The 13,816-nt window shown below is 37.9% G+C and overlaps 1 protein-coding gene across 1 annotated transcript in view; it reads left to right on the forward strand.

Moving 5' to 3' along the window:
• The window catches only part of TMEM182 (transmembrane protein 182), a 29,961-nt gene extending 16,955 nt beyond the window's left edge, over window positions 1-13,006 (forward strand). Inside the window, exons 5-6 of the mRNA XM_058799984.1 lie at window positions 3,763-3,900; window positions 11,936-13,006. Coding sequence (XP_058655967.1) covers window positions 3,763-3,900; window positions 11,936-12,159 — 362 coding nt within the window. The 3' untranslated portion in view covers window positions 12,160-13,006. The remainder of the gene's footprint in view (window positions 1-3,762; window positions 3,901-11,935) is intronic.
• The last annotated feature ends 810 nt before the right edge of the window (window positions 13,007-13,816 follow it).

Raw genomic sequence — 13,816 nt, forward strand, 5'->3', positions numbered from 1 at the left:
GTGTTGCTTTGTGACATGAGCTGGGCTGTTCCTGAGTAACTATTATGGAGCTCCAGAGATGTCCATGACTGCTTCACAAGTGTGAGTGTAGGGGACATAGCTCTGTAACTTGTCAAATTAATTATTGCTTCTCTTTCAAATAATGTATCAGTAATGTCTTAAAATACGAATCTGTAACTTCAGTTCGTGATCAATGCTGGGATCTACTATACTAAAAAAAAAGCTTGTGGTAATTTTCTCCCTTTCTCCAAAATTTCGGACTGCACAAACCCAGATACTTCTAGTTTTCAAATAATGTGAAATTCTCTGGAGGGACCTAAATTAGGATCTTTAGTGAGAAAAACAAGTAGCAAGGGAAAACTACAAGTCATGCAATTTTGGAGGAATATAATGTTCCTATACAGGCCCAATGGTGCAGTTGTGTGTACTCCTAATTTTTCCGCTAAGTCTTTTTTATTTTTTGGCCTGCCTGTCATTTCCTAGGCAAATGTTGTACTCAACAAAGGGCTGGCTTACCAAGATGAGTTACAAAACCTTCTGTTTAGCACTCTTGCAACACAGAGAAATGGTATCTAAGATTTTAAACACTGCAGATATGTTTACTTTGCACTCTGCAGTAGTGCTTGTACTTTATTTTCTTCTGTTGTAGGATACACTCAGAATAATGAATGTGCTTGAGGCGGGTAATTAACATATCTGTGAAGTATCTGGAAGAGGCAAGGGTACTCCTTGTCATCTGGACCAGAACATGGGCTATCCTATGAAATACCTCAGTGAGACTTGAAATTGTGCAAACTTCTGTTAACACTTTGTATGGATACACTTTTTATGGGTTCACTGAACCATTATTTCTTGAAACAGACTGTTTGGATCACAGTGTCAGCCCTTTTCATGGGATGTAAAGGAGAGTAATTCAAAGCAGCATTCTCTGTTGCATTTTATCTATCCTTGTGTGTCTCAACCTCAGAGCAGCAAAGTCTTTGACTTGAAGAGTAATTTCATTCTCTTAAAAGATTTAATTTCAACCAGCTCTTTTGTGTTCATCTATAGATGACAGCTAAGCTAAATGACAGCAGTAGGCCTGAGTTATTATTTTGAATGACTAGCCCTTTAGAAATTGATCTTGTCCATCTAGGTAGAGATGATGGGAAATGTGATCTAAGCAAAAATGATCAGATCATAAAATAAGCGAAGCCATCTTTGCAGGAAAATGATGGCTTTTTATTTGCCTTACAAAAGTAAAAGTCTAAATGCTCGTAGGGTGTTTCCTCAGACCTGTGCCACAAATGAACCAAATGACTTTCTGCCTTGCAGGTTACAGGGGATAATATTTTGCTTGAAAAGGCACAGATTTGTGAGCAGACTTTGTACCTGTCAACTACACTCTATTTTTAAATTGATATTTAATGACTGAATTAGCTTAATAAACAAGAATTAGGATAATCAGACTTTATCCATGATTCTTTAGAGTAAAAACTATTTTGGAGAAATAGAATAGAAGCTTCTGTCAGGGGATAGCTTGGTGAAATCAGTATTTCCCACATATTGCATAAAATAGTTACAGTGCTGGAGCAGAGAAACAGCTTTTCTCTTGTATAGTTACAGAAAGGTTGAAAAAATTTTCATCAGTTACATTTGTACTTCTTTTGTGCTCTGTTTCTAAGAATATTTGAGCATCAAATCAAGCTTTTCTCAGGAAATCTCACTAAAAACAGACTTCAAAGCCTCCTGTATGAAAAGTGGATAATGAAAATGAATGTTGGTTTTGTAATGCTGGAGAATCTCGTGTCCTCCTCCACTGAGAAAATAGAAACACTGCTCCGTGACTTAGGTGACTGACAATAATAATATACAAGAAAGCTTTTTCAAGCTTCATTTTGGCCAATGTGTCCTATTATGTAGTATGACTTTGAAGTACCTTGGGCCACCCATGTAAAAGAGTTGGGTGGTTATAGATTGATTTAGTGGTATTAGGCTTTAAACGAGGAAGTAATGTCCCATGGACTTGGAGACTGCAATGAAGCTTATCAAAGTAGCCCCAGGAGTAAAATACTATGAAATTGCTTCAGAAACCCAAGACTGAAGGACTTGAGAGATTTACTTTTCTAGGTCTCCATTTGCTGTCCATTTGCATTAAGTGAATCATTTAACTATGTGTTTAACTTTAAACAGGTGCCTAAATCCCATAAGAGGTATAGCACTTAAAGCAACACACACATTTAACAGCTTTGCTGAGCCATAGCCTTATTTCTTACCTACTACTCCAATAATTTTTTGTTTATGTGGAGACTTGGATATGAACCAAACCACAATTTTAACCCTTCTGCCAGGTATTTTCAGACACATTCATCCTTTTTATGCCCAAATCTGCTGATCAGTGTGGCAGAAAATTATGTCTCTGAATGTTTGCTTGGATTAAAAAGGGTGTTATTTAAAAAGCGTGGCTAATGTAATGTGGCGAGCATCATCTAGCTAATACATTTACAAGGCTGATGATGTATTCTTTAACTTGTGTTAAGCTGGTCAAGTTAAAAAACATAGACTTTTGGAATACATTAATGGGAAACACGAGCTGCTAATGCCTAGTGAGCCTTCAGATTTCAGATGAGAGCAAACCTGAATTATTACTGAATAGCTGTCTCTAACAAGCTGTATGAATTTGAATCTTCCAGGATATGAACCAGTATAATAGTTGCTTGGTTGTGTTTTTCCATAACAGTAAGTAGGTGCTGTCAGATGATAAGTGGCAGTTTCTTTTGTGATACACTTTTCCTGACTTGCCAGCTGGCTTATATGCTTTCTCTCAGTTGGGTGGAAATGTTTTTCACTGACTGAATTGTCAGTGCTTCAAGATTTTCAGATCTGACGATGGAGATCTTTACAACTCATAATTTTACTAATGGGTTGTGTTAATGTACCAATTTTTAAATTCATGGGAGAAATTTATGTCACTCTTGTAGCATTTGTAAAATGATGACTTTGTTAAATGGATGTGCAATTAACCAGCTAAAAACTAATTGTTAGAAAGACTCTTTTGGCCAGAGTATGTCACAAAACTCTCAGCTCATTTATCACCAGCTGCATCCATTAATTCAGCACTGCTTGGCACTGCCTAACGGGCTTCTGAAACATCACATTTTAAATTTAATAAAATACAAAGAGCTTTAGAGCAGAAATAGGCTGGTTTAAGACATTTAGCTGTTTTTCAGAAATACAGTTTATATTTTCTTAGTTTCTCCCTGTTTCTTAAGTTTCTTTCTGCTGAATATGGCTATATATAATGAGCATTATCCAGCCATAAATTGTAAAGAACTTATAGATTGTTATTGGTGATACAGTCTCGGCACTAGGAGTGTCAAGATGTTGCTGCTCTCTGCTTCTTCCACACAATTTTGGTAAAATAATTGTATTTTGCCAGTCCAATCATTTATCCCAAGGAATCACTGCTATAGCTTTGCTGCACCATTTTCTAAAGAGTGTCAGTTTGGTCAGGTTGCTATCTTACAAGGTATTGCTAAATATTCAGCAGATGGATTTCATTCACAAAAACTGACATGCTGTTTTCCATGATCATGAGGTAAGGGCTGGTAATCAAACCTATTTTGATTCACATGATATATAATGTATATGCAAAATAGAATTAGTGTTTCATTTGTTAATAAGGCAAGTGATAAGAGAAGGGGAAAGGAAAATATTTGTTACCCACTTGGATAAGTTCTAAAAAGCATTGTATTCTTTTTCTTCTGTCTTCCTTTTCTCTAGTTTATCGAGGTTTCTGGACAGTTCTTATGCTCCTGGGAGTACTCACTGTTGTGGTGGCTAGTTTCCTCATCATCTGTGCAGCTCCTTTTGCCAGTCACATTTTATACAAAGCAGGAGGAGGCTTTTTCATCATTGCTGGTGGGTATACTGTTTGCTCAGTCAATTATAGACTAGAAAGGATGAGTTGTTTCTTCCATTTTCCTTAACCAAAACTTGTATCAATCACGGTTAAAAGTAAGAGAAAACATATGCTTCTAATCCTTTGGCTTGTGGACGCTTGCCTTAGACACAGGTTCTTTGCACAGTTATTTAGTCATGAAGCTATTACAAAAGCTATTTTTGGGTTAAGGTTAAAAAAACCTTATATTAAGCTTTGGGTTAAGGTTAAAAAAACCCCACATCCAGGACAAATAATGGAATTACACTGCAATTTCAATCTACTTCTTTTAACAGGAAAAAGAATGCATATATAAGGATGTTGCCTTATAGGATTCTCAAGGACTTTAACTAAGGAGAGGGTTTAGTCCTTTATCAGTGATGCAAAAGATGATTACAGTAGACTCTGAAGAAGTTGGGAGACAGAACACATATACATGACCAATATAGGAAAATGCTTTGGATGTGATGGGACTAAACAAAGTAGTTGTCATGTATGAGTAAGTAGGAGCTCTAAACCTCTGCAAATGAAAGATAACAAATAACTGAATTCGCTCCTTCCTCATAACCCACGCATACAGTGGAGGATGCACCCTCCCAGGATTCAGCTGATATGGACAGCTCACTGGCACACTGTTTGCTTAACCTTGAAAAGTCTGTCAAGGTGTCACACTGGTGTGTAAGATATAGTTATATAGGATGTAAATGATAGTATGTGCTCCATCTCTGTTCTCCTTGGTTTAAAGCCTGATGAGAGGCAGCCCTGTGAGAACATATTGTGTTACAGGGCAGAGCCACCTGTGTCAGGACCACAAGGCCTGGGCTCTCTTTTTGCTTCTCATACTGACCCCCTGACCTTGCTTACCCACTGCACCTCTAAGCTCTTCATATGCAGCTAGTGATCATTATTCCCTTCCAAAGGACTCTCACTGAAGTGTGGGAAGTATTTTATAATATTTTAGTTGAAGAAAATCCTGCATACTTACATTTCATCTCTTGAGAATTACTCCTCCACACTTTTAAAAGACATACAAAAAATATTCATAGGCTGACGGAGATTCTAAGGTATTTCAATGCTTTTTGTTACTAATTTGCAGAGCAAGAGCCCATGTGAGTCTTGCTCTTTTTCTGCATTTGTAATGCATGAAAAACCTCAGCTGTCACTAGAAAGTAGCAGAAGCTGTTTGAGAGGAAAAAGGCACTTGAAAGATGTGGAACTGACTGGCAGAGGTGCAAAGCGACGCTTGTGTTCTCCACTCTGGGTCAGTTCATTGCCCTCATTTAGGTAGGGGAAAGTTAGATCCCCAAGCCTGTGCTAGCCTCCCTTGGCTTCCCTAGGAGGCCTGCAAGAGGCAATAACATTCAATGGCAGTAAAAACGGTAGGCATGTAAGAAGTCCCCCCAGCTGGGGATTCATTTCACACTGAAAGAGGGGCCTAATTGGATCAGATAAATGTGCTATCGAGGAACCCTACACCTCTCTTTCCTTTACTAAGAGAATCTAGAGAGACTATTTCTTTAGGTATGTGAAGTTAAGTGAGCTTTATTATCCCAGTGTGTGACCTTGGGTCTGTGTCTGTGCCCCTTTTACCCTTTGTCCCTATAGAGCAAATGTTCTTCAAGGGAAATCCTGATTTTTTACTGTCTCTGTATGTAGCATGTTTCAACTATAGGACTGTTCTCAATCAGGGCTTTAGAAAAAAGCTATGTTATTTTTACTACTACCATTACTGTTGTTGAAAAGCAAAAGTCTGCAGCAAAATCCTGCTATCATTTGTCAAAAAGTGGTGGTGGCAGGAGAAAATAGGACCCATTCAGTTTGCTCAAGGCAGAGCAAGATAAGATAGAATCTGATGCAGAAGAGGATGATGTGGTCTACTGTCTCCCTGCTGCCCTGATCCCTTCCTGTCTCCTTCAGGATCAGAGAATTCATTTAACTGCCTGCCAAATCAAAGCAGGGCATGGAAGGGGAGAGTGATGAGAAGTAAGGCATATTTATCACTTCTCAAACATGTGATCAGGATGAAGCCAGGGTGTGCATCTACTTAAACACAGACCTAATGGGAAAATGAAAAGATGTAATGTGACTTAGATTAATGTGACTTAGATTTGTTGAAGTTAAGAGTTCTTCTAAGACAGAAACCAGCAGGTTGTTTTGAAAAAAAAAAAAAAGGAATTATGCACATTGTTTTGAAAGACCCTGGATGATGTCTTACCACAAAATTCAAGTATGTGTTATACTGTAGAGAATAGTCCTCTGAGAAGGAAATTAGACAAGATGATTGTTCTTTGGAAGTTAGGAAGAAGTTCTTCTTATAAGAAGAAGAAAATGTCATTTTCCTACTTGTCTTAAAAATAAGTTAGATGAAATGATTTTGTACCTGTTATTGGATGTATCTTTATCCTTCTGCAACCTTAATTTATAAATTAGCAGCAGATAAAAGCTCTCCCTCAACTGAAGAGTGCAGCTTGTAGCATGATCTGTTGTGACCTCTAAGGGTTCAGGAAGTAGCTGAGGATATTATTGGGAATGAGATTCTTGCCAACTGTTCAGCCATCTGAAAGCTGTTTTGTATGAACCAACTGCTTAAATTTCTGTTGTCAACAGTAAGAAACACTCAGATGGACACCTCACCTTCTCTGTGCTAAGGCAGATAGATTTGCCTTTTTGAGGGACCCATTCAAGAAGCCTAAACAGAGATCCCAAGTGACACAAATTAATTTATGTTGAAAAGGACCTCTTGTGGCAATCAAGCCTGACATTCCATTTAGAGCAGGGTTGTCTTCAAAGTTAGATCAGGAAGCTCAGAGCCTTATTCAATCAAGTTTTTAAAATCTCCAGGAACTGATGTTCTGCAACATCTTTGGGTGCTTGTCCCAGTTTGACCAACTTCATTCTGAGAAATGTTTTTTTCTTTCCTTGTTTTCACCCGATATTGCCCTTGATGCAGTTTGTGGCTATTACATCTCATCTTGTCAAGCCTGTAGGTCTCTGAAAATCCATCCCCATCTTTTCTATAACTTCATTTAAAAAAATGAAGACTGGATTCTTTTCTAGACTAAAATTCCCCAGCTCATTCAGACTCTACTTGTTCTCCATTCTCCTAACCATTTTGGTGGTCATCATCTCAGTTTTTCAGTACCTCTGTTTCACATGGGGACTCCAAACTGGACATAGCTTACCACATATGATATCACAAGTGTTGAATAAAGGGTGATAACAATATTTTCAAATCTAATGATGGTGTTCTTGCTAATGCAGCTCTGTATGAGGTTAATTTTAATTTCTGCAAGTCCTGCTTGAATTCTTGTACACATAAAGGGACCATTCTTGTACTTTAAGGAAATTGTCTATGAGCAACACCAGATTCTTCTGGGCCCTTTGACCTTTAAGGGAGCCCTTGCCCTGCAAGGCAGCCTCTCTTGGGATCTTGCCTACCAGTTCTCTGCACAGGTTGAAGTGTGTTCTCCTAAGTTCTGGGTCTTACCTTTCATATTCCTCCTAGGATATTAACTTTTGCCATTCCATGGCCATTATAACTACAATTAACAACATCTATCATTTTCCTGACCCATTTTTCCTTAATTGGGAGTAGCAAAACTTTGTAACCTTATTGACCACCTAAGTGCACAGGTAAAACTACACCTGCGAGACCTGTGAGGAAAAGTGAGTATCAGTTCAATGATACCACAGTCAGTGACTTGAGTCCTGCCTTTGCATCCTCATCTCCATGTCTGCAACATCAGAGGATGGTCCAAGAGCAGCTATGGTACTGAAAACTGTAAGAAGCCTTATAGGTGCTTCAAAGGTTATAGGAAAAGAAAGGAAATCTGCCATAAAATGATCTCTTAAAGCAGCCTTCAATAAAGTCTGTAATTACCTTCTGCCTCTTTCTGCCTAGTGGTGGTGAAAACTGTCCTCTTGTACTGATGCCAATAAGCAATATACCAGGATGTGCACAGAGCATTACAGAAACACACCCTGGTGAAGAAACAAGATTAGAAGTATGACTGCTGCTTCCTGCCAAAAGAGCGAAATAAGATGGTACTTTTGTTTGAGATCCTACATGAGGACAAAAATCTGTTTTTAGAGACATGTACCTACTTCCATAACTTTTGCATGGGATCCTCTGCATGTACTTCAGCAGAGAATGCCAACCATTATTTTTAAATAAAGGTCACAACAGGCCAAGGTAGGTGGTAGAATCTGAAATAAGGACAAGAACAGAAAAATGCATTTAATAAAAAAAATACACACACACACACACACACACACACAGAAGTTTTCCTCAAGCGAGATAAAGAGTTCTAAACTTCCAGGCATAAGTAAAAAGCTCACATCATTCTTTCCAGCACCTGTTGTCTTTGTGTCTGCATAGTAAAAGATTCATGCCATAAACAGCCATTCACCATTGACAAGTGAAAGGCATTTCTACGTGGGAAGAATCAGTACTAAAGGCCAGCAAACTGCTTCTTGAATTCACAGACATTTCTAAAGGTTCTGTATTCTTTCTCCTCTACAATATGCACAAGTATTTGTTTGAAAGAAATTCAAAAGAATGAATGTGAAAGAAAGAAAAGAGTGACCTCAGAGAAGTCCGTGTCTTATCACACTGCACAGTGCTGTGTTTCAAACATGTGTGTTTATAAAAAAAAAGGAAAATGGAAAAAAAGAAAGAAAAAGGAGTAGGAGGGAAGTATTTATTTGTCTTAATCTCTCTCAGACATATTTCATGTTCTAGGAATAATTTCCCTCATCATTATTGATTCATGCAACTGCTGTTCTATTTTTATTCACTAAAAGGCAAAGGCAAAAGGACGCCTGCACTCTATGAAAAAGGTCTAAATGCCAAAAATGTAGAAATATATCACAGCACACACTGTTTTTAAAAATATTTGCTTCAAGAAATTGTGGATTTTTTTTTTCAATCTCAGTAATTTTGTCTTGGAGCTTGCCTTTGAGAGTTCACAATATTCACAATAGATTGTCAGTGCAAGAGTGCAGGAGCAGATTTCTCAGGATAAATATACATTCAGTGAACTAAGTGCTTAACTCCCGTGAAGTCATAACTCTGTGAAAATTAGACAAAAGGAATGCTATGAATGAATGAAATACTGGCAGTGGCAACAGGACATGGTCAGTTTTTACTTAGCCTGATCCTATTGTTCAAGATATTTATTGAACATGCTAAGTAATACACCTCTAATTAGTCTCCATTAGCAGGTGATGAGAACCCTTAAATATTCCTTTAGTGCCTTAATTAACTAAGAGGGTTTACATACTCCTCCTTTCTTTTTCTTCTCTTTTAAGGAAGGACATTTATCTCTGCTTGACATACATTTCTTCTGGAAATTTCCATACCCGACAGTTTGCCACTCACAGGTGTAACAGCTTGCTGTGAAATCACACCCGATGAATGATAGATTCCCTGAAGTTGTTTCACCACTGGCAGCCCTGGTTTGCTAATTTGCACCTATATGGTGTTGATTCTAGTTTAACCACCTAAGTGTTGCTTCAGAGTGTCTGAAAACAAGGGGTGCCCATTTCTAGATTAAAGCACCTTTGATGCAGTTTTGTTTTAATGATGGATGTTTTTGACTAACTTCTCTACATAACTCTGCTCTACCTAGGATGCCAGAGGGCTTTCCAGATATACAACTCCTGGTTATACTTACCTGCTGCTATAGTAAGGGAATATGCATCACTACTTTTGGAATTATTATTGTTTTGGACTGTTTTCCCTATGTAGAGATTAAATAGAGGACTAGTTTGAAAATGCATAGGCACAGCCAGTTGAAGAGGTAAATTCCAATGTCCTTGTGGATTTTGCCAGATTATTAATGTATCTTTCCAAATCTTAGTGCTATAAATTTTTGTTCAAATTTTGAAACCTTGAACAAAATCCAGATATCTAATAACTCCATTTATGAATTTGTCCCAGAATCTTTCTACTTTTTAAATCAAAAGTTACTAGCTCTGTTTTGTTCTAATTTTCCTGTGTTGCCCACATTACCTGTTATCATTAGATGTTCTGTTATAGGAATCTTCTGCTCAATTTGAATTATATTTAAAGAGTTTTTCAATTTAATTTCTTATTCTTCTTGTCTGGCCCTAAGGCGATCCTTCTCTCTGATTGTTTCAGTGGTTTTATGTTTAATACAAGCACAGTACTAAATTCCATAAAAATTGAGTTTTACTTAGGTATAATACTTTCAAAATTGAATTTATGCCTCTTAGAGTTGAGTGTTGGGTTTTTTCAAACTTTGTTAGGAATTTGAACCTTAGCAAAAATGTAATCCTGGAAGTGTATTTCATAGACATGAAATGTGTCTGCCTCCTTCTTTATTTAGTTTTTCTACTATTATTTCAGCCTCCTAGAAATTGCAGATCCTTTGGGAATATTTTGATTATGCCTCAACTCCATTTTTGTTGGTCTTCAAAAGATAATGTTTATAAGGATTAAGCCATGAGCTCTCACCTGTCAGATGTCAGGATGTATGTAAACATGTTATATTTTGTCCATAAAGCAGTAGCAGGAAGATCACGAGGTTAAGCTGCTCCATCTAACCTGCCTGGTTTTGTCTGCATCACATGAGGGCGTGAGGAAAACAGCTGCTCCCTGGTAAATTGGCAGAAAGCGTGGGAAAGGAGGTTGTGTATGGAAAGGCAGCATCTCAGGTTGGGGATGGGGAAACGTAACCATCAAAGGTTACCAGGACATGTGGATATGGAAGCAAATCCCTGGCCATAGGTGTTTCCAAAGTGCACTTGTGGGTTTTGCCAAAAATATCACATTTGTTCAAGGCTGCATTGCAACTATTTAGCAGGATGGAGAAGAGACCACAAATACCTTTGACTTACAGCCTGTAACCTCAAGTTTGGCAGTGAGTGTTCCCAGGACTGTGCACTGAGTTGTGTTTTAATGAGGCACCTAAACATTCTGGGATAAAAATGTGATGGGGTGGTGCCCCTCAAGTATTTGATTGCTGGAATAGATGGTCCTGCTGCTGCAACTTTGCTGTGACAGCTGGAGCTCAGGGAGCAAATGGGTACAGGCTGAAGCATGCGAAAAATTTAGGCTCGTGCCCTCAGTCTTCCAGCAGATCTTCTTCTGGAGCATCTGTTCTGCAGGCTTGCATTTCTCAAGTGTCCACATTCCTCTAAAGTGAAATGAAATATTAGGAATGCAACTGATACTCTGGAAAGCACTTTCTTCTTATATCTCCTTCTGGTGTATAGTAACAAGGAGATTATCAAAGTTTGTAAGGACATGTGCTCCTATTACTATCATGTATAAACAATTCAAAGGCCTTTCAGAGGAGTGGTTTGGAAAAGGCTGTGAATTATGTGGTGGATTAATTTCAGGAAACTGTTGTATCCAATTTGAGGTTATTCCTAATAGCCTGCTTCATAGTTATTATTTAATTATTGTTGGGGCTTTTTCCTCTACCAAGAGCTTCTTTTCAAAAGGTGGATGATTTTGAATTAAATACATTTGAATTTTTATGCAAAATATTTGAGTAGAATACTCTGAAATCTTGTGTTCCAAACACAGCCCTTTTCAAAAGAATAAAGAAGCAAATGCAGAGAGGTGAAGATAATAGAAAGATTTCCCACTCCTTTCTATATCTCATCCATAAAACTGATAAAAACAATGCCAGAGTTTGGGAAGCAAAAGTACATTTTTTTCCCAGATTGTCCCATTCCATTCCCCCTCCTTCCCCCTCCTTGACCCCTGAATTCAAAACAGTAAATACCTGCATGAATTTTGTCACCAAAGTCTGCCTACCAGAACCAGATATCACCTTTGTCATGGGAGCATGCCTTTCAGAGCAGATCAGGAGCAAGATGGGGGTAGTGCAAGTTAGAGGAAGCCAAAGGCAAAAATTATCCAGTGGTGGCTGACAGTGCCATGCAGACAGGACCTCAGGCATTGGTGGCTTTTTAGGTAACACAGTAAATGCACTCAGCATCTGTCTCACACTCTGTTGTTAAAATCTGGTGTTTCTTTTCCAGGTGTCTTGTTTTCGCTGGTAGTCGTGATGTATGTCATCTGGGTCCAGGCCATGGCTGATCTGGAAAACTACACAAACATGAAAAAGATGGATTGCCCAGACTTTGCTGTTTATGTACGTTATGGCTGGTCGTTTATGCTGGCTCCTATAGGAGTATTTTTTGCTTTATTAGCAGGAATGCTGTTCTTGTTGGTAGGGCGTTACATTTATTTACACTCAGACTAGTCAGACACTGCTGAAGGGAATACAGCAATACTTGTGAAACTTTGTGACAAATGAAAACTGGAACACAATTTTGTACATTATTACCATTATGGCAATCTTAAATGTGCAGGCAGACTTCTGGAAGTTCTTCTATTACTTGTTGAAGGGTAAGGGACACAAAAGTCGGTACAGGAAGAAACAACCTTTAGTCCCAACTAGTTGTTTTTAATTCTTTAGAAAGTACACAAGTGGTTCTTCACATTGTACTATTAGCAGGATTTTTGTAGGTTAATAAACAGAAGAAGACAAAATTTTTCTGCAAGGAAAACATGAATTGTCTCAAATCAACATTTCATACGTTTATCTTTTAGCATTTATACTGTTCTTCTGTTTATAGAGAATGGCATAAGGTAGAGGAGAAGGCAAACATTCAAACACAGTAATTCAATCTACCTCCTCTCCTGTTTTCCACTACTTGCCTTAGCTTTAATGGCAGCAAACATGTCTGCACTTTATAAAAATAGAGTGCAGTTGTTCATGCAGCATCCATAGGAAAAGGACAAGAGAGAAGAAAATTGCCATGAATGTGTAAAAGCTTAACTGTTCTATTACCCATTTCTCTTTTCTGTATGCATTTAAAAGCTGTATACTTCTGTATTCTGAAATCAATGTGTTGCATGATCCTGTAAGCCAAAATGCTTTCATTTTCTGAAGTTATGCCAAAATTGTATTTTGAATTATAGCATTAATATTTTAATTAAGTTTTAACCCTTTTATTTTTAAGTGGAACAACTGGCTCCTCTAAAAAATATTTTCATGGTGGTGTAAAATTAATTTTTTATTAAAAAAGTTTTATTATCAAGACAATATTTAGGACATGAAAATGTGTGTCTTGTACAGCCTTCATTTTCCCACGTGTTAAAAATCTGCATTATAGACCAAATCCAACTGGCCTACTAGGCTTGCTAGGGAAAGCAAAGAGCCTGGCTAAGACAGCCAGGGAGATGGATTTGGTACTGCTTTGTAGGAGTGGCTGGTTGTGTGTGTGTGTGTGTGTGTGTGTGCGTGTGTGCGTGCACACCTGTGTGGAAGATGGGGTAAGATGGGGTAAAGATGAGACTGCATGCATGGTATGGAAAAGATGGGGTTGAGTTTTAACAATGGGGAAACTTTGTCTGGCATTGGGCCAAAATAGAAATTAAATCCATCTGAGTGTGTGCTGGTTTTCACTTTGTAACTCCATGCAGAATAGTTTGGGGCTGATGGGGAAAAGTAAAGGCTGCATGTCGGTTTGTTCTTGTTCATAATGCTTAATTCCACAGCTGTTATGAATACTGAAAGCATTGCTAAAAGGCAGGAAAGGAATGCCCACAGAGATGATGTGGTGAACCAGATTGGATGTTATTCCATTTTGGGAGGTTTTGTGATTGGAAGCTTTCCAGCCTTTCCTGCTACTTATTTATTTTTCCCCCATCAAGATTAGTGTTATACATTATAGAACAGGAAGACAACAAGAGTAGGAGGTAGGGAAGCTGGGACTGTGAGGTTTAGAATAATTACCAATTCACAAAAATATTTTTATTGGCAAATAACATGGTGTTTTTAATTACTGTGTCAGAGAGTATGATGGATGAATTTTAACCAAGTATTCATAAGCATATATATATATATATGAACT

This window comes from Ammospiza caudacuta, chromosome 2, assembly GCF_027887145.1.
Source record: "Ammospiza caudacuta isolate bAmmCau1 chromosome 2, bAmmCau1.pri, whole genome shotgun sequence".
In the NCBI taxonomy this organism is placed as follows: domain Eukaryota; kingdom Metazoa; phylum Chordata; class Aves; order Passeriformes; family Passerellidae; genus Ammospiza; species Ammospiza caudacuta.